The following is a 21,700-nucleotide window of genomic DNA, read 5'->3' as shown; positions in this document are numbered from 1 at the left end:
CAGCATTTCAAATAGCAATTCTCTGTTCAAAGAGAGTATTTTTCACTCAGTAAAATAGTGTGTCCTCTTCAAGCTACCCAGTTATAATCTCTGCTTCACAGGCAAGACTTCTTTTCTCTCTTTCTTTCTTTCTTTCTTTCTTTTCTTTCTTTTCTTTCTTTTCTTTCTTTTCTTTCTTTTCTTTTCTTTCCTTTTTTAAAGGGGCAGATAGGGTGGAACAGAGGGAGAGAGAGAATCTCAAGCAGGCTGCATGCCCTGCATGGAGACCATCTTGGGGCCAGATCTCACACACGACCTTGAGATCATGACCTGAACTGAAATCAAGACTTGGTCACTTAACCAGCTGAGCCACCTAGGCGCCCTGGGAAATAGTGATTTTCCTTTGTTTCTTCGTTCCTTCGTTCCTTCCTTTTTTTTTTTTTTAAAGATTTTATTTGTTTATTCATGAGTGACACACAGAGAGAGGCAGAGACATAGGCAGAGGGAGAAGCAGGCTTCTTGTGGGGACCCTGATGCAGGACTCGATCCTGGGTCTCCAGGATCACACCCTGAGCTGAAGGCAGATGCTCAACCACTGAGCCACCCAGGTGCCTCAAATAGTGATTTTCTAATTCTATCAATTCTTCTAACATTTAATAGCTATGATTATTCTCTGAGGAAAAAAATCATCTCCTTGATTTCCCCAGAATACTGTTCCTACCAGAAAGGTGTGATAAATCCATGATTCTTTGTTTCTTTATCAGTGTTCAAAATAATGAGCTCTACCTTACCAACCTCCAAAGGTTGACTAAAAAGGAATTTTTTTGAATGTCATTATGAACTCATGGGTGTTTATATTTTTGATATTTTCCAATCACTGCAGTCACCATTCTTGTGTATGCTCAAATGAGAAATTTGTCAAATGAGAATCCTTTTACCTGTCTCTGGTTTCCTTTTGAGTTGCCTATAGTAGTATTGTTAACATTTTGCTTTCTGATTTGACAAGATGTCCCAAGTTCTTTGTGTACAATTTCCTGTGTCAGACCTGGAATAAGCCATTTCTCCAAGGAGCCCTAATTTCTTTTAATGGGGGATGATGTTTAAAGTCCACAATCTGAAGGGAAGGGTATTCATTGCTACTGGGTTATTATTGCTTTTAGGCCTTTTCAGGCCGTCCTCATGCCGGATCTTCTATCATAATTTCTTGATTGTCTGATACCTGTTATGTAGTTTATTCCTGGGGGCATTTCTTGGGAACAGCGTTAGAGTTGTTTTTTTTAGCCTTGAAAGTCGATTTGACTGTGTAGAACATCCTTGGCTTACATTTTATTTCCTTGGGTATTTAAATATATAATTTCATTGTCTGCTGGTGTAAAAAGTTTGTGCCAGTGTCTGTTGTTGGTCAGTGCCACTGTCTTTTTTCTTTCCCTTATAAGTAATTTGGACTATCTGCACAGATGCCAATGAAATTTTTTTCCCCTTAAAACCCAGTAGTTTTATGAGACTGTGTGGTTTTTGTTTTTGTTTTTTTGAGACTGTGTGTTGATGTTGATCTTCTGAGTTGTTTTTCCAAGTATGTGGTATACTATTTTAATATGCAGATTTAGCCTTTTAAAAAATTTCCAAAAATATTTTGAATTATAGTGGCTAGTCTTTGTTCTATTTCATAGCATAGGGCCTCTTATAATATCTGTTTTGTATTTACTTTGCCTTTTATTTAATCACTTTTACATTTCTTAAAATTTATTTTTATTTTCTTTTTTTCCTCCCTTATTTGTATGGTGTCTTCTCTCATGTCTCTCTCTTCTAGTTGAGTTTTCATTTCTGATCCTTTTCTGAGTCAGCTCAGATTCCTTTTTTTTGTTTTCCTGTTGTCTAGCTTTCTCTTTTAAGGGCTTTTCTAATTACAATTTATGTTCTTTTAAAATTTTTTAAAAAGTTTCTTTCAGTTTGTTCTGTAACATAAAGTTACAGTTTTCATCTCCTTTAGGCCAGATTTTTCTGCTGTATTTTCATTTTTTATAGATATGCTGTTCATATTACTATCTTATTTTTATTAAAATATTGTATTGGAATTGATCAGCTGCCCTTTTCTAAGGCTTATGTTTATTTTCTATGCACTTTGAATGCGTTATGTACATTAAGTTACATTAAAATTTTATTAGCTCTAAATGATGTTAAGCTCTAAGTTACAACCTATTAAACTGTAAGCTGTTGTAAATAAATTAGGTACCATGTCTTTTTCTTAAGCAGTATGTTGTAGTTAGGACAGTGGTCTGTCTTGATCAATTGCCATTGACAGCATGCTTGCTCTATGGTCTAGCAATCACAGTGATTGAAATTATATGTGTTGTAACCCAGTGTCTTTGTAATGTTTAACTACTTCACGGGCATCTGTAATGGAAAAGTAAGTACTTTTTGAATTTTTAATATGTACTAAACAGAAAAGTGAGTGAAAGTGAGTTTTGTGGGGTTTTTACCCCCTTCCCAACAAAACAACCTAATTAATGTATAGAATTAGTAGTGCTACCTGGTCCTAGTATGTTTGTATTGCTTATTTAGCCCTGATATGCTGCTGGTGGTTTTTTTTTTTTTTGTTTGTTTGTTTTGTTTTTTGCTTTAGGTTAAATGGAAACCATCCTTGGGAGCTGGATGCCTGTGTAGCCGTTTTATCACATCAGTGAATTGCAATGAGTGGAGGAGGAGAGCAGCCGGATATTCTCAGTGTTGGAATCCTGGTCAAAGAAAGATGGAAAGTGGTAGGTACACATCTTAGAGACAGAGAACATATCGGGGTAATTTTTGGAATCTTGATAAAACTAGCATTTCCATAGAAAATAATACATACATTACTTACATGCCTAAAGCATGTTTTCATTTATTTTCCTGTGATTAAATTCCGTTTATACCATAATTCTTGATTTATGTAGTAGTAAATTTTTCTAACCTCTAATAGCTAATATTGAGTAAGGTAGATAAAACTGTACTTAGGGAAAGACAAATTAAAAACACAGTACAATGAGCTTCTCTGTTTTAAAATTTTGAACTTTTTATTAAGGAAAATTGTAAGCATACATAAAATAGGGAGACTGATTTAATGAACCTTTTATACTCATGTCCAGCTTAAATAGTTATTTTATAGGCACCTTATTTTATCTCTTTAACCTCCCTCCCAGAATATTTGAAGCAAATCATATCTTCTGTATGTGCTTCAGTTATATATCTCTAAAGGATAAAAATTCTTTTAAAAATGTAATCATAATATTATTGTACCTAAAAAAGAAAAAGATTTTAAATATCATTAAGTATCCTTTCAACTTTCACATTTCTCCTGTTGTAAATTATTTTTAATGATTTGAATCAAATCCAAATAAAGCCTGGGTATTGCAGTTGGTTGACATTACAGAAGTTTCTTTTAATTTCTAGATTTCTTTCATCTTTCTTTTTTTCTTTACAGTTTTTTTTAATTGAAAAAAGTAGGTCATTTGCCTGTACAGTTTACTTACCATAGTTTGGATTTTTCTGAATTCTTGTATATGGTATTAATGTGTTTCTTTGTTTCATGTATTTTATGTAAATTACTATTTATTGAGGCTTGATTAAATCTGAGTTCAGGTTTGTTTATTGAGATGGCATTATTTTCATAAAGGCATTATCGTGAACTGTCAGTAGGAGGCACATAATGTCTTATTGCCCATTAAGACATTGTGTGTCTTGTTGCCCATTAACATTTTAGCACTATTAATCATCATTTTCTCGGTCTATTAATTGCAGATTGTGACATTCTGTCATTCCTTCATCATTTTAGTTGAAGTACATCTACAAAGAAAAATTTCCTGTCATCAGCTATTTGATTACCCTGAGATCATTTTGATTAGGAAAACAGAATAAATACTTAATTCTTTTTCTTAATTTACCAGTTTTCAGAATAATGAATTGGCTCCCTAGCATTTTCTGAAAGTGACCAATGATATTTTAAAACATACACAATTAAGAATTCATGGATTTAAACATATTTCATGTCTTTCATTCAGTTGTAGTTATTATCCTTATTGATCCCCAGATTGTTTCATTTGACTGGGGAACACCCTTCACGTTGTCTCTTGAGTCTTTTCAACATGATCCTAATAGTCTTCTGAAGACTTGCCCTAGATTTGGAATCTTCCGTCTTTCCTGCTCTTAAAGGACCAATGTTTGTCTTAGATGTAAATATATATTTTATTGCTACCCATTCTTTTATTAGTCAAAGTTTTATTCCATTAGAAAGTTTAGCAAAGTTATTTTGTGGTTTCTGTAATCTATTACAGATTGAAAAAAGAAGATTCTTCCTTTAGAATACAAATGTTGTGTCTGGGATACAGGATTTTACCAAGTAGGCAAATCAGTAGTTCTTTGAAAATTTACTTGGTAAATACAAGAAAAGAACCATGTTGTCATATTGGATTAGTATAGAGAAATTCCAGCAATTAGTAATCTTTTATGTAAGTCAGGAATGAGTGTTGCTTTGGTGAGTGCTTTGTATTAAGTGCTGTGATAAAGTTTGGCTGTTTTCAGTAGACATCTCAAAAGGTGACAAATGAAGCTACGCCTGGCATAATTGCTGTGTCCTGATAATTAGAACGAATATATATATGGAACATGTCCTCCAAATTTGGGAGACATAGTGAAATTTTAGTAAGAAATCACATGCTCATTGTTACAGATGGTGTTTTGCTTATCTACCATTATGAACAAATTACCTCAAAACTTAGAGGCTTAAAACAATTTTTAATTTGCTTATGATTTTGTGGATTAGGAATCTGAGAAAAGTTTGCCTGGGTGGCTTGTCTCTTAACCATGTGGCACTTGCAGGATTGTGTGGGTTAGAGGATCCACTCACAAATGGCTTGTTTGTTGACTTGGAGGTCCTTCATTTCCTTACCCACCTTGCTTCATCCCTGTAGCTTATTTGCTAGGACCCTTTCTACAGGTCTGTGGCTTCTCAGGATGGTCACACTTTTTACATGTTAGCTGGCTTTTTAGAGACAGAAAACAGAAGCTACAAGGCTGGTAAAGGACTTCTCAAGGCTGGTGCAGTATTACTGTGCCATGTTAAGTTGGACAAAGCAGTTGCAAGATCTACCCAGATTTAAGCTGGTGGGGAATGGACTCTGTGTCTTGACGGGTGAGTGGTAAGGTTACACTGAGGAAGAGCAAAAGGGATGAATGATATTGTTGTGATCATCTTTGGGAAAGAAAGTCTGCCACAGGTCTTGCCTCTATTCTTTCCCTAATCTGCACACCCCCCCAATATACTAAACTGTCTCTAGCTCTTTGCATCTTAAACATTTATGATATCTTAGTGCTTTGTCAAGCTCAATACAAAATGTTAATGTTCCACTATTGATGAAATGACAGGAATAGACCAAGGAGCAAAATTATTACTTTGATGTAGATTTTTGGTTCTGTCATTTGATAAGGTTTTTTTTGTAAGGTAAAACATTTCACCACAGTCCATAATTAGATATCCCTTTTGTACTGTTAACGAGTTTTTAAAGTTACGCTAGATTTTGTTTAATGGACAAATGTTAAGAATCATAAGTAAAAATCAGGGCCCGACAAAAAAATAAATGAAGTTCTGGAGCTTTATTTTTAATCCTGAGCTAATACTGGAGTTCCTCATGGTATCTCTTCCCATCACCCAACTGGAATAAAGGATTATGGTTCTTATATACAAAGCATTGAATAGTTATTTAGCAATAATTCTGTAGTTACCACTTAGCCACCTGCTAAGTGGAAACAAAAAAATAGAAAGGATTGGCTCTCTGAAGAAACTTAGTTTCACTGTAGGGGGCTAGGACATTGATAGTGGAAAGTTAAAAAAAAAACCAGTAGATTGTGATAATACAAGTGATATCTGAGGTGGTTAGCCTAGGAAAATGATTAATTAAATGATGAAACAAATAACTCCTATAGAAATTCAGAAGATAGAGAAATCAGCTTGGAGGCAGTAATCAGTACAGACCCAATGTAGAAAGAAGTAGAACTTCAAATGAATCCTCTGGGGTGGTGAGGATTTAGGACCCTGTACCTCCATTGATGACTTCCTGCATCGTATCATATCCTAGGTGTTTGATAACATGGAAAAGAGAAGACCTTCAGGAAATGGAAGAAGGCTAATTCCATGCTGTGTCTAACTTGAAGATATACTTCAATAAGTATGAGCACCTTGGTGCTCATAGCTCTAGGTTCTGTTGTCACTAACACTTGAGAACTTGCTTATAATACTAAGACAAAGATCCTGGTATTCCCCAGTTAAGCTGACACATTTTATCAGGAAGGCTATTAAGTGTTGGTTGAAAGTGTTTTATTTGATTAGAGGTTAGCATTTGAGCACATTATTGAGTATATAGTTATATAGCAAACTCTGGGATAGCTTAGAACAGGAGCTTTCTGTCTTTTCTGTGGAGCTGGCGTGATGCCTCAAAGAGGAGGGTAAATGGTAGTGAGACAATTGGGTTCTGGTTGCCCCACTCCCACCTCCAACCTCCCCACATACACATCTCAGCTGGGTTCCAGATAAGATTTCAATTGGTGAAAAGATTTTATGGTTTAAAAAGTCTTCAAATGATTGCTTTTAGAGTTAAAATAACGTATTTCATTCTTGGTCATTTGCGGGAAGTGAAACATTCAGATACTGTGCTTTTTTTGTGACATTTTTGATGCCGGGTGTAGACTAAATTTTGAAATTGTTTGTGGCTGAAATAATTTCATTACCTTTTGTAGACAAAACTGTGGGAAAAGATTTTGATGCTCTTTCTAGGCATTTATTTTCCTCTTGGCATATGTGTAATTAACAATATTGAAATCTTTTATCCTTAAATAGGGATAGTAAAATTACACATAGTTTTCTTAATATAAGAAATGAATTGGTTTCCAATTAGAATGTTCTAGTAATTATATATGTGTGTGTTCTTATTTCCTGTGCAGTTGAGGAAGATTGGGGGTGGGGGCTTTGGAGAAATTTACGATGCCTTGGACATGCTTACCAGGGAAAATGTTGCACTGAAGGTAGAATCAGCTCAACAACCAAAACAAGTTCTGAAAATGGAGGTGGCTGTATTGAAAAAACTACAAGGTAAGCTATTTTGCATGATGTACCAGACAGTTTATAATTTATTGTTATCTTTCTGAGCCTCATTAAATTCTATAACGATTAACTGAGTAATCAGGTGTAAGCTCGGTATAAACAATGCTTAGCATTTTCTCTTGGAAATTTTATCACTAGCTAGTAGTAGTAGAAGTATTAATTGCTTAGGCTAATTGGACTGTGGGAATTCCTTTTCATGGTAATTAAGGATGAGAGAGTGAATTACCTGAAATATTCTGCTTTAGAAAGTGTTTTTGTAAGTCTCTTATGGTGAAAATTTGTCTCCCTTTTTTTAAACCACTGAACATGAATACCTCTGAGTTGTTTCTACCCATGTTGGTCGTGGTAAATATGCTTTAATCACGTTAAGGAAGCTGCCTTCAAATCACTGCAGGATGGATTAAAAATAATACTATTTGTTACGTGATTTCATTAACTTCAGTTTCATAGAATAACTTTTTCTAGCCCTGTTGTCATTTTTGAGATATGTTTTACTAATTGGGTTCCTATTTTTTATCACAAGGATAAAAAACATTTTTTCTGACTTTAACCCAGTGATGTAAAACCCTGAATATATTGCTATTTTCTATTTACTCTTTTATTTTCAGTTTAATGATATAATCTGATATTACTCATATTTAAACATTTTATCTGAATCAAAATTAAGTGGGGTGATTAACACGTTAAATGATCTTGTTAAGTTCTAGAAGATTTGATATTGTCATGGGACATTTATTAGTATCTAAAAGAATTTAATACTAACATAGAGCAAAGGAACTTGCTGAAATTATAGATATAACTATAATTGGTAGAAATAGTAGAAAAGCACAAAATACTGTGTGCCCTAGAACCTTCAGATTCATAGCTGTGTAGTCTCTAGGATGAATGTGCTCTCTTTGTGAATTCCTGATATTTGGAATTCTAGTAAACTAGTTTGTGTTAAGTTGATGAAATGTGTATTATGTATTCTGGTAATGTATTCTGGCAGTCATTGTCCTTTGCCTAAGCTTTCTCATTATCCAGGTTTCTCTACCAGTTGGCTTATTTGAGAGAGAGCCTGATGCTCATGAAATTATAGATCTTTTTAATAGTTATTCTTAGCCCCAACTTAGGTTTCCCAAAACATGGGGAATTAGGAAGGCAGTACAGCTGGAGCTGCCAATTCCTGGGTTGCACAGATCCTAGGAAATCTGTTTGACTTTCATTCAGATGAGCCCATAAAGGATATGTTAGCATCAGTGTGGCCTGGAGCATGCCACTTCACTTTCTCTACTTGGCCCTGAGGAGATGCTTCCAGGTGAGGCAGGGTACAGCTCTGTAGTCCTTTCTGTAGGTTCTCTTGACTATTTTGGCCACAATTTAACCAGGACTCTATGGAATAAAGCTTGAAGATAACTTTAGTACCTTTTAATGGAAGAATTGGAGACCCTTGGAGCTAAGTCTCTCTTTTCCTTCTATTTTATCTTTTATACTGTTAACTAAAATGTTTCTCCTACCTGCTTATAACCACATCCTAGTCCTCAGAACTCTTCACTTTCCAAAAACAAATAGGTTTTTATGTTCTGGTCTGTATTTCTTCTTTTTAAGTTTTTTAAAAGAGTTTTTATTTTAATTCCATAGTCTGTATTTCAGTGAGGCAGCCCTTGACTCTTGGCTTCCTAACTTATGCCTCCTGCATATTTAATGCATCACAATGTACTCTGGTTGAGGGTGCTTTAGAATCTGGGGCTGACTTTATATGGCCTGAATTATGCTTACCTTCCTTTTGGCATAATGACTTCTTACTGACCCCCAATAAAACGGCTAAGTGTGTAAGGAGAAGATACATAACCAGAGGCTAGCCCTTTAAAGGAATCATTGGTTTTAAACTGATGTTCAGGGACGCCTGGGTGGCTCAGCGGTTGAACGTCTGCCTTTGGCTCAGGGCATGATCCTGGAGTCTTGGGATTGAGTCCCACATCAGGCTCCCTGTGGGGAGCCTGCTTCTCCCTCTGCCAATGTCTCCGCCTCTCTGTGTGTGTCTCTCATGAATAAATAAATAAAACCTTTAGAAAAAAAAAAAAAGATGTTCAGGGGTCCTGGGGGGTGCAGTTGGTTAAGCATCGCACTCTTGGTTTCCACTCAGGTTGTGATCTCAGAATTGTCTCTCTCCCTCTTCCCTCCTGCACATGCAAGCTCTCATGTGCATGGGCGTACTCTCTCTCAAATAAATCTTTAAATTGATATTCAATTTTTGATAGATGATATAAAGATTATTTCTTTATAAGATAAAAGGATATTTTATAATGAATTTAGCCAGAACCCTAAGTTTTGCTCTTTTTAATAAATCAGTTCCCCCTTTCAAAATTCTTAGTGTTTTTTCCTGGATTCCCTTACTTCTCAGTTTTCTTGCAGCCTTTCCTGTACTAGCTAACCCTAGATTTCCTCAGCTCATGCATAACTCTCATTACTAGTATGATCTTTTGTCATCAGCCCTAAAGTATGAAGGCCTTAGCATTTTACCCTATCTTTTCTTCTAAATGACCTCTCCTATGCTGCTACATTAGACTGTTCTCTTTTCACAGCTCTCTGAACTACTCTGGAAATATCGTACAATTCTCTTTTGAATCAAGGTAGACTCCTAAATTGTACTCGGTTTTTACAAATGTGTTTGAATGTGTCAGTCACTACTAAAGCAAACAAACTATATGAGACTCTTACCTGCAGGGAACAAATTGAGGGTTGCTGCAGGGGTGGCGGGTGGGTTAAGGGGTAATTGGGTGATATCCATTTAGGAGGGTACTTGATGTACTGAGCAATGGGTGTTCTATGCAACTGATGAATCACTAAATTCTACCTCAAAACTAATACTCTACTATATGTGAATTAACTCGAATCTACATAAAGTCTTGAAAATAAAAATACAACTAAACCATCTATCTGTAGACCTGTTAGGTAATACTTCTACACTTAGTTAATATTTAAAGTATCCCTAGTTTTCTTTTTATTAACATTTATCTCTATATAACCATTTATTTGTACTTCCTCCTTGTCTCCATTTGGACGATACTGTCTTCTGACCTTTGTCTTTCAGTTCATTTGCTTTCAAACTTGGAGCAAAGGGGATAATTGATAATGGCCTCCCTAATCTGTTATATTCTTTTTTTCTTCTCTCCCATCTTCTTTTTTTTTTTTTAAGATTTTATTTATTTACTCATGAGAGACAAAGAGAGAGAGAGAGCCAGAGACATAGGCAAAGGGCTCCATGCAGGGAGTCCAGTGTAGGACTTGATCCCAGGACCTGGGGATCACACCCCGAGCTGAAGGCAGATGCCCAACTACCGAGCCACCCAGGCGTCCCTCCCATGTTCAATAAATTTTTTATAGTGATAGCCTGTCTATCCTCAGGTCTCGATTTTAATGGATTCTTGAGCTATATCTCACCACACTGTTCTTTTTTTGTCTTTTAAATAAATACAGTTTTATTTGCAGTGGTGGTATAAGAGAAAAAACCTGTCTCAAGATTTCAAATTGATCACTAGTAATTCTGCAATACCTGAGGAACCTACCATCAGTGCTGTTTAAAAAGATTCTTGGGGGGGGCAGGGCAAGATGGTGGAGGAGTAGGGTCCCCAAGTTACCTGTCCCCACCAACTTACCTAGATAACTTTCAAATCATCCAGAAAACCTACAATTCAGCCTGAGATTTAAAGAGAGAACAGCTGGAACGCTACAGAGAGAAGAGCTTGCACTTCTAACAAGGTAGGAAGATGGAAAGAGTAAATAAATAAAAAAGAATCAAGTGGGGGAGGGGCCCCCATGAGGAGCTGGGACAAGGCCAATCAGTGATAGCCTACAGGACAGGAAAGCCCAGTAACGGTGAAGCAGGAACTTTAAAAACCCGCTCCAGATTCTTCCCAGATGGAAAGACGCTCGTGGGGCACTTGGGCAGGATCCCAGGAGGGGCACTGGAGCCTCCAGGTTCCTGGGGTCACTAACAGAGGAAGTGCGCCCCCGGGGGAGAGCGCGCCACACACTGCAGGCCCAGCTCGGTAAAGGGCTGGAGTGCGCACACCCAGTGGGGCCTTGGGAGAAGCTCAGGGGGTGGCTCTGCACCGAGGGGGCTACGCCCCTGGCAGCGTGATTATAGCAGCGCAGACCCCGGATCACAGGGCACCTGGGGACACGGCCCAGGATCCTATGTTCCCCCAGGACAGGCAGAGGCTGGGAGGGCACAGGACAGCGAGGACACTCCTGCTGCAGGGCACCCCCGAGCTGTGCAGATCAGCACTCCCACCCCCGGAGCATCCAGGCCAGTATGGACTGGGAGCTGCGGTAGTTACTGCGGGATCTGACTCCAGGGCTGGAGGGCTGGAGAGCTGGCCGCCGCCAGTGTGGTTGTCACTCCTGGCGTCACCCTGTGCCTGGGACGGAGTGGGGCTGCCAGGGAACAGGGTCCTTACAGGATAAACAGCTCCCACTGAGCTGTGCACCTGGCAAGGGGCAGGGCAACTCCCAGGTGCACACACCTGTGAATCAGCACAGCAGGCCCCTCCCCGAGAAGACCAGCTGGAAGGATGGGAAGAGCAAGTTCTTGACAGAGCAGTGCTAGAAAGCTCCAGGGGAAGTCGAGGGATTTATAGTATATAGAACCAGAGGATACCCCTCCTTTTTGGTTTTTTGTTTGTTTGTTTTTTTCTTTTTTTTTTTTCTTCCTCTTTCCAATACAACTTGTTTTTAGCCACTCTGCACTGAGCAAAACGACTAGAAAGAACTCACCATAAAAGAAAGAATCAGAAACAGTCCTCTCTCCCACAGAGTTACAGAATTTGGATTACAATTCGATGTCAGAAAGCCAATTCAGAAGCACAATTATAAAGCTACTTGTGGCTCTGGAAAAAAGCATAAAGGATTCAAGAGACTTCATGACTGCAGAATTTAGATCTAATCAGGCCGAAATTAAAAATCAATTTAATGAGATACAATCCAAACTGGAGGACCTAACAACGAGGGTTAATGAGGTAGGAGAAAGAGTGAGTGACATAGAAGATAAGTTGATGGCAAGGAAGGAAGCTGGGGGAAAAAAAGAGAAAAACAATTAAAAGACCATGAGGAAAGGTTAAGGGAAATAAATGACAGCCTCAGAAGGAAAAAATCTATATTTAATTGGGGTTCCAGGGAGTACTGAAAGGCACAGAGGACCAGAAAGCATAATTGAACAAATCATAGTTGAGAACTTCCCTAATTTGGGGAGGGAAACAGGCATTCAGATCCAGGAGATAGAGAGATTCCCCCTCTTAAAATCAATAAAAAACGTTCACCACTCCAACATTTCATAGTGAAATATGCAAATTCCAAAGATAAAGAGAAGATCCTTAAAGCAGCAAGAGACAAGAGATCCCTAACTTATATGGGGAGAAGTATTAGGTTAACAGCAGACCTCTCCACAGAGACCTGGCAGGCCAGAAAGGGCTGGCAGGATATATTCAGGGTCCTAAATGAGAAGAACATGCAGCCAAGAATACTCTATCCAGCAAGGCTCTCATTCAGAATAGGAGGAGCGATAAAGAGCTTCCAAGAAAGGCAGAAACTGAAAGAATATGTGACCACCAAACCAGCTGTGCAAGAAATATTAAGGGGGAGCTCTGTAAAAGAAAGAGGAAGGCCAAAGAAATAAACCACAAAAACAGGGACTGAATAGGTATTACGATGACACTAAATTCATATCTTTCAATAGTAACTCTGAACGTGAACGGGCTTAATGATCCCATCAAAAGGTGCAGGGTTTCAGACTGGATAAAAAAGCAAGACATATCTATTTGCTGTCTACAAGAGACTCATTTTAGACCTAAGGACACCTCCAGCCTGAAAATGAAAGGTTGGAGAACCATTTACCATCAAATGGTCCTCAGAAGAAAGCAGGGGGTAGCAATCCTCATATCAGATAAATTTTATCCCAAAGATTGTAGTAAGAGATGAAGAGGGACACTATATCATACTTAAAGGATCTATCCAACAAAAGGACATAATAATCATGAATATTTATGCCCCAAATGTGGGAGCTTCCAAGTATATCAATCAATTAATAACCAAAGTTAAGACATACTTAGATAATAATACACTTATACTGGGAGACTTCAACAACTTTCTGGAAATGACAAATCTTCTAAGCACTTCAAAGAAAGAGAGCTTTAAATGGTATACTGGACCAGATGGATTTAACAGATATTGACAGAACTTTACATCCAAACTCAGCTGAATACACATTCTTCTCAAGTGCACATGGAACTTTCTCCAGAATAGACCACATACCGGGTCACAAATCAGGTCTCAACCGATACCAAAAGATACCCCTGCATATTTTCAGATGATAATGCTTTGAAATTAGAACTCAATCACAAGAAGAAATTTGGAAGAAACTCAAACACATGGAGGTTAAAGAGTATCCTGCTAAAAGACGAAAGGGTCAACCAGGAGATTAGAGAAGAATTAAAAAGATTCATGGAAACTTGAGAATGAAGACACAACCGTTCAAAATCTTTGGGATATAGCAAAAGCAGCCCTAAGACGGAAATACATCACAATACAAGCATCCCTCAAAAAACTGGAAAAAACTCAAATACACAAGCTAAACTTACACCTAACGGAACTGGAGAAAGAACAGCAAATAAAACCTACACCCAGCAGAACAATAAAGTTAATAAAGATTCTAGCAGAACTCAATGAACTAGAGACCAGAAGAACTGTAGAACAGATCAACAATACCAGGAGTTAGTTCTTTGAAAGAATTAATAAGATAGGTAAACCATTAGGCAGCCTTATTAAAAACAACAGAGAAAAGACTCAAATTAATAAAATCACGAATGAAAAAAAAGAGCTCACAACCACTACCAAGGAAATACAAATGATTTTAAAAACATATTATGAGCAGGTAAACGCCAATAAATTAGGCAATGTAGAAGAAATGGATGCATTTCTGGAAAACCACAAACTACCAAAACTGGAAGAGGAAGAAGTAGAAAACCTGAACAGGCCAATAACCAGGGAGGAAATTGAAGCAGTCATAAGAAACCTCCCAAGACACAAAAATCCAGGCCCAGATGGCTTCCCAGGGGAATTCTATCAAACGTTTAAAGAAGAAACAACACCTATTCTACTAAAGCTGTTCTGAAAGATAGAAAGGGATGGAATACTTTCAAACTCGTTTTATGAGGCCAGCACCACCTTAATTCCAAAACCACACAAAGACTACACCAAAAAGGAGAATTATAGACCCAATATCTCTGGTGAACACAGATGCAAAAATTCTCAACAAGATACTAGACAATAGGATCCAACAGTACATTAAGAAGATTATTCACCATGACCAAGTGGGATTTATCCCCGGATGCAAGGCTGGTATAACACTCGTAAAGCAATCAACGTGATAGGTCATATCAACAAGAGGAAAAACAAGAACCATATGATCCTCTCAATAGATGCAGGGAATGCATTTGACAAAATACAGCATCCATTCCTGTCCAAAACTCTTCAGAGTGTAGGGATAGAGGGAACATTCCTCAGCATCTTAAAAGCCATCTACAAAAAGCCCACAGCAAATATCATTCTCAATGGGGAAGCACTGGGAGCCTTTCCCCTAAGGTCAGGAACACCACAGGGATGTCCACTCTCACCACTGCTATTTAACATAGTACTAGAAGTCCTAGCCTCAGCAATCAGGCAACAAAAAGAAATAAAAGGCATTCAAATTGGCAAAGAAGAAGTCAAACTCTCCCTCTTCACCGATGACATGATACTGTCTATAGAAAACCCAAAAGACTCCACCCCAAGATTGCTAGAATTCATACAGCAATTCGGCAGTGTGGCAGGATACAAAATCAATACCCAGAAATCAGTGGCATTTCTATACACTAACAATGAGACTGAAGAAAGAGAAATTAAGGAGTCAATCCCATTTACAATTGCACCCAAAAGCATATAAGATACCTAGGAATAAACCTAACCAAAGAGGTAAAGGATCTATACCCTAAAACCACAGAACACTTCTGAAAGAAATTGAGGAAGACACAAAGAGATGGAAAAATATTCCTTGCTCATGGATTGGCAGAATTAATAGTGTGAAAATGTCAATGCTACCCAGGGCAATTTACACATTTAATGCAATCCCTATCATAATACCATGGACTTTCTTCAGAGAGTTGGAACAAATCATCTTAAGATTTGTGTGGAATCAGAAAAGACCCTGAATAGCGAGGGGAATACTGAAAAAGAAAACCAGAGCTGGAGACATCACAATGCTGGATTTCAAGTTGTACTATAAAGCTGTGATCATCAAAACAGTGTGGTACTGGCACAAAAACAGACACACAGATCAATGGAACAAAAGAGAGAATCCAGAAATGGGCCCTTAACTCTGTGCTCAACTAATATTCGACAAAGCAGGAAAGACTATCCACTGGATAAGGACAGTCTCTTCAATAAATGGTGCTGGGAAAATTGGACATCCACATGCATAAGAATGAAACTAGACCATTCTCTTATACCATACACAAAGATAAACTCAAAATGGATGAAAGATCTAAATGTGAGACAAGAATCCATCAACATCCTAGAGGAGAACACAGGCCACACCCTTTTGAACTTGGCCACAGCAATTTCTTGCAAGATACATCTATGAAGGCAAGGAAAACAAAAGCAAAAATGAACTATTGGGACTTAAGATTAAAAGCTTCTGCATAGCAAACGAAACAGTCAACAAAACTAAAAGACAACTTACAGAATGAGAGAAGATATTTGCAAATGACCTATCAGATAAAGGGCTAGTATCCAAGATCTATAAAGAACTTATTAAACTCAGCAACAAAGAAGCAATCCCATCATGAAATGGGCAAAAGACATGACAAATTTCACAGAGGAAGACATACACATGGCCAACAAGCACATGAGAAAATGCTCCTCATCCCTTGTCATCAGGGAAATACAAATCAGAACCACAATGCGATACCACCTCACACCAGTGAGAATGGGGAAAGTTAACAAGGTAGGAAACAACAAATGTTGGAGAGGATGTGGAGAAAGGGGAACCCTCTTGCACTGTTGGTGGGAATGTGAACTGGTGCAGTCACTCTGGAAAACTGTGTGAAGGTTCTTCAAAGAGTTAAAAATAGAACTTCCCTATGACCCAACAATTGCACTGTTGGAGATTTACCCCAAAGATACAGATGCAGTAAAACACCGGGACACCTGCACCCCAATGTTTATAGCAGCAATGTCCACAATAGCCAAACTGTGGAAAGTGTCTCGGTGTCCCCATCGAAAGATGAATGGATAAAGAAGATGTGGTTTATGTATACAATGGAATATTACTCAGCCATTAGAAATGACAAATACCCACCATTTGCTTCAACGTGGATGGAACTGGAGGGTATTATGCTGAGTGAAGTAAGTCAGTCGGAGAAGGACAAACATTATATGGTCTCATTCATTTGGGGAATATAAAAAATAGTGAAAGGGAATAAAGTGGAAAGTAGAGAAAATGAATGGGAAATATCAGTGAGGGTGACAGAACATGAGAAACTTCTAACTCTGAGAAACGAACAAGGTGTGGTGGGAAAGGGAGGTGGGTGGGGGTTGGTGTGACTGGGTGATGGGCACTGAGGCGGTGTTAGGCTATATATTGGCATATTGAGCTTCAATAAAAAAAAAGAGGAAAAACTAAGAACAAAACAAAAGATTCTTAAAAAAAATTGCTACATAGCTAGAATCCTGCAGCAAGATAAGGAAATCTTAAATTTGCTATTTTCCCTAATTTTTATTGAAAAAATTTAAATATACAGAAAATGGAAATAATAATATGGGAACATTCTCTGTACCCAATAGTCAACTTCAGTATATCAGCACTTGACTAGTCTTTTCCGGCTTTATCCTACTCTTTCAACACTTTTTCCCACCTTGCTGGAGTACTTTTTTTTTTTAAGATTTTATTTATTTATTCATGAGAGACAGAGAGAGGCAGAGATATAGGCAGAGGGTGAAGCAGGCTCCCTGTGGGGAACCTGATGTGGTACTTGATCCCAGGATTCCAGGATCATAACCTGTGCCATGGCAAATCCTCGATTACTGAGCCACCCAGGTTCCCCCACAGGAGTATTCAGAAAGGAATGCTAAGTGGCTTCTGTTTCCTGGTGCTCTGTCGTCACAAAGCCCATGTGGTCCATGAGCTGAAATGCCTGAGGAAACCCAGACCCAAGACCAGCCAATGGAAAAGAACGTTGAAATGTTCACCTTTCAGGTGGAAATCGCTCAGTTGATGTCCTGGAATATCAACAGTTTCTACCCAAATAAAGAGATCTTTCTAAGGGAGCTTATTTCACATTCATCAGTTGCTTTGGACAAAATCAGATATGAAAGCTTGACAGATTCCAGTAAGCTAGATTCCAGGAAAGAGCTGCACATGAATCTCATTCCAAACAACCAAGATTGAACCCTCATTATGGTGGATACTGGGATGGGCATGATTTGATCAAGTAAGCTTCGTACTATTGCCAGGTCTGGAACCAAAGTGTTCATGGAAACTTTGCAGCCTGGTGCATATTTCAATGATTGGCCAATAGGGTGCCTATTTGGTTGCTGAGAAAGTAACCGGGATCACCAAACAATAATAATGAGCTGTTTGCCTGGGAGTCTTCTGCAGGACAATTCCTCCCAGTTAGGACTGAAATAGGTGAACCTATGGGTTATCCTGCATGTGAAGGAAGACTAAACTGAGTACTTTCAGGAGAGAAGATTAAAGGTGATTGTGAAGAAACCATCTTAATTTTTATTGGCTATCTAATTACTCTTTGTGGAGAAGGAATGTGATAAGTCATTGATGATGAGGCTGAAGAAGAGAAATGGAAGAAATAGAAAAAGAAGAAAAGGAATCTGATGACAGACCTGAAATAGTTGTTAGTTCTGAGGAGGAGGAGGAAGAGAGGAAGGATGGTGATAAGAAAAAGATCAAGGAGAATTATATTGATGAAGAAGAACTGAACAAGACAAAGCCTATTTGGACCAGAAATTCTGATGACATTGCAATTGAAGAATATGGAGAATTTTATAAGAGCTTGACCAATGACTGGGAAGATCACTTAGAAGTGAAGCATTTTTCAGCTAAAGGACAGTTGGAATTTGGAGCCCTTCTTTGTGTCTGAAGATATGCTCCCTCTGATCTATTTGAAAATGAAGAAAATACCCACCATTTGCTTCAACGTGGATGGAACTGGAGGGTATTATGCTGAGTGAAATAAGTCAGTCGGAGAAGGACAAACATTATATGTTCTCATTCATTTAGGGATTATAAATAATAGTGAAAGGGAATATAAGGGAAGGGAGAAGAAATGTGTGGGAAATATCAGAAAGGGAGACAGAACATAAAGACTCCTAACTCTGGGAAATGAACTAGGGGTGGTGGAAGGGGAGGAGGGCGGGGGGTGGGGGTGAATGGGTGATGGGCACTGAGGGGGGCACTTGACGGGATGAGCACTGGGTGTTATTCTGTATGTTGGCAAATTGAACACCAATAAAAAATAGATTTATTATTAAAAAAAAGAACAACATTAAGTTGTATGTTCTGAGTTTTCATCACAGATAGCTGCAAGAAGCCAATCCTTGAATATCTGAATTTCATTAGTGGTCTGGTGGACTCTGAGGATCTTCCTCTAAATATTTCTCATGAGATGTTGCAGTAAAGCAAAACTTAAAATTTAAGTTATCGGAAAGAATTTGGTCAAAAGATGCTTAGAATTCTTCACTGAACTGACAGAAGACAGAACTACAAAAAGTTTTATGAACATTTCTTTTTTTTTTTTTTTTACATAGTCTCCACACCCAGCATTGTGCCCAGTGTGGGGCTTGAACTCATGACCCTGAGTTCAAGACCTGAGCTGAGATTAAGGGTTGGATGCTTGACTGACTGAGCCACCCAGGTGCCCCATGAGAATTTCTTTAAAATATTAAGCTTGAGTGCGGGGTGAGGGAGGTGCGTGGTGTGCCTGGGTCAGTCAGTTGAGAATCCAATTCTTGATTTCAACTCAGATCATAATCTCAGGGTCATGGGATAAAAACCCATGTCAGGCTTCATGCTTAGCAGGGTGTCAGCTTGGGATTTTCTCTCCCTCACCCTCTGCCCTCCCTCTTTTCCCCCTGTGAAATAGATAAATCTTTAAAAAATATATTAAGCCTGGAATACATGAAGACTCAATATTGGAAGAAGTTTTCAGAGCTGTTAAGATGCTACACATATGTTTTTGGTGATTAGATGGTTTCTCTCAAGGACTTGCACCAGAATGAAGGAATACCAGAGGCATATCTGTTACATCACAGGTAAGACCAAGGAGCAGATAGCAAACTTGGCCTTTGTGGAATGTCTTTGGAGGCATCGCTAAAAGTGATCTATATGATTGAGCCTGTTGATGAGTACTGTGTCCAACAGCTGAAAGAATTTGAGCGGAAGACTTTAGTGTCTGTTACCAAAGAGGGCTTGGAACTTGGGGAAAATGAAGAAGAGAAAAAGAAACAGGAAGAGTAAAAAATAGTTTAAAAACCTGTGCAAAACTGTGAAGGATATCTTGGAGAAAAAAGTAGGAAAGGTCGTTGTGTCAAATGGATTGGTGATATTCCTGTGCTGCACTGTCACAAGCACATGTGGCTGGATGGCAAATATGGAAAGAATCATGAAGGCTCAAGCCCTAAGTGACAAATCAACCATGGGCTACATGGCAGCAAAGAAGCACCTGGAGATAAACTCTGACCACTCTATGGTCAAGACCTTATGGCAGAAGGCAGAAGCTGACAGGAATAAGAAGTCTGAAAGATCTGATCATCCTGCTCTACAAAACTGTGCTTCTGTCTTCTAGCTTCAGTCTGAAAGATCCCAAGATGCATGCTAACAGGATCTACAGGATGATCAAACTTGGTCTTGGTATGGATGAAGAGGACCCCACCACTATTGATAGCAATGCTGCTGTGACCGGAAGAGATGCCACCTCTCAAAAGAGATGCCACCTCTCAAGAGATGATGATGAGGTGTCACATGTAGAAGAAGTAGACTAAGCTCTTCCTCAAGAATTATTTATAAATGAATTCAGTACTTTGGCTTCATTCCCTCTGATAATATATTTCCAAGGATGTTTTTCTTTATTTTTGTTAACATTTTAAAAATCTGTGTGTCATGACAATAACTACTTAAAAGAAAGATAAAGTTTCTATTTCTGATACTGTGATATTTAGGAACTAAAGCCCAGCACGTTTTTCTTTTCCAGTTCCATGTTGGCTTATTTTAACAGGACAAGGTAACATTTGTTGTAAGATCTATGTAACCTAATATTAACTGTGTGGTCTAAAATGTTTAGCTGTCAAGTGGATTCCTTAGCAAAACCAGATTCACTGAAGTGTTCTGAGCTATACCTTGAAGATTAAAAGAAAAATATTGGTTAAAACAACTTTCACCTTCTGGGATCTTCTTTTTAAATCTTATATCCCCTGCAGTTATCAATGGCATGTATCAGTCCTCTAGAAGCTAGTATGTTAAACTGAACCCACTTGATGGGAGTAACTATCTGTAGGGTTTTTTTTTCCCCAAAGAAGAGCATTGTTTAGAATAGCAAAATTATAAGCCCACTTAGGTGTGTTGTGAAGCTGTTCAGAAAGTAACTTGGCAAGTTCTGAGTGGAAATATAGTGCTCAAGTCACATTCTGCTTTAAAAGGTTGTGACAAATACAAATGAATTAATCTCGGGACTCCAGGATCACACCCTGGGCCGAAGGCAGATGCTCAACTGCTGAGCCATCCAAGCATCCCTGACATTAACTTTTTTAAAAGTTAACTTTTAACTAATAGACTTTATTTTTAAATATTTTATTTATTTGAGAGAGGGAGAGGGAGAAAACATGAGTGGGCGGGGGAGGGTCAGAGGGAGATGGAGAAACAGACTCCCCATTGAGCAAGGAGAGGACATGGGGCTCAATCCTAGGACCCTGGGATCGTGACTTGAGCTGAAGGCAGATGTTTGACTGAGCCCCCAGGTGCCCTAGACTTTACTTTTTAAAACCTGTTTTAGATTTACAGAAAAATAAAGCAGGAAATATAATTCCTATGTTCCCCCTCCTTATCTACAGTTTCCCCTGTTACTAACATATTGTGTTAGTGGGATATGTTTGTTATAATTGGTGAAGCCAGTATTGATACATTATTAACTATAAAGTCTATAATGTACATTAGGATACTCCTTTTTTTAGTAACATAAGCACAGTAGTTTTAAATACCTGTTATTTCTTAATACCATCTTTAATTTCTCCCATATTCTTAAAAATATCCTATTTTGTCTTTGAGGCATGTTGAGACCTTGTTAGCACTGATGGTGGGGGAGGGAATCAACTGGTGAGTTAAGGAGGACTAGGGTACCATGCTTTGGCTATTGCCTGTAGCATTGACCGTGGAAAGTAACAGAAGTACAATATATAGAGAATCATAACTTGTAGTTGATTAAAAAAAAAAAAAATGACACCTGGGCAGTCAGGACCAGCTCCACTACTTACTGCTTAAATTCCCAAGGGTAATATGGGGACATTAAT

At 38.3% G+C, this 21,700-nt stretch overlaps 1 protein-coding gene and 1 pseudogene across 6 annotated transcripts in view; both read left to right on the top strand.

Moving 5' to 3' along the window:
- The window catches only part of TTBK2 (tau tubulin kinase 2), a 176,772-nt gene that overhangs the window by 33,069 nt on the left and 122,003 nt on the right, over positions 1 to 21,700 (top strand). For 2 of the 6 annotated variants that reach the window (XM_077880807.1, XM_077880808.1), the window contains exons 2-3: positions 2,603 to 2,738; positions 6,949 to 7,096. In XM_077880807.1, coding sequence (XP_077736933.1) covers positions 2,670 to 2,738; positions 6,949 to 7,096 — 217 coding nt within the window. In that variant the 5' untranslated portion in view covers positions 2,603 to 2,669. Of the gene's footprint in view, positions 1 to 2,602; positions 2,739 to 6,948; positions 7,097 to 21,700 lie in introns of those variants that run through there. The other 4 variants (XM_077880809.1, XM_077880811.1, XM_077880810.1 and 1 more) reach the window with 3 other exon arrangements.
- LOC144302816 (heat shock protein HSP 90-alpha-like) lies at positions 10,883 to 21,001 on the top strand (annotated as a pseudogene).

This window comes from Canis aureus, chromosome 32, assembly GCF_053574225.1.
Source record: "Canis aureus isolate CA01 chromosome 32, VMU_Caureus_v.1.0, whole genome shotgun sequence".
Taxonomy (NCBI): Eukaryota; Metazoa; Chordata; class Mammalia; order Carnivora; family Canidae; genus Canis; species Canis aureus.
This window is presented reverse-complemented; position numbering and strand designations above follow the sequence as displayed.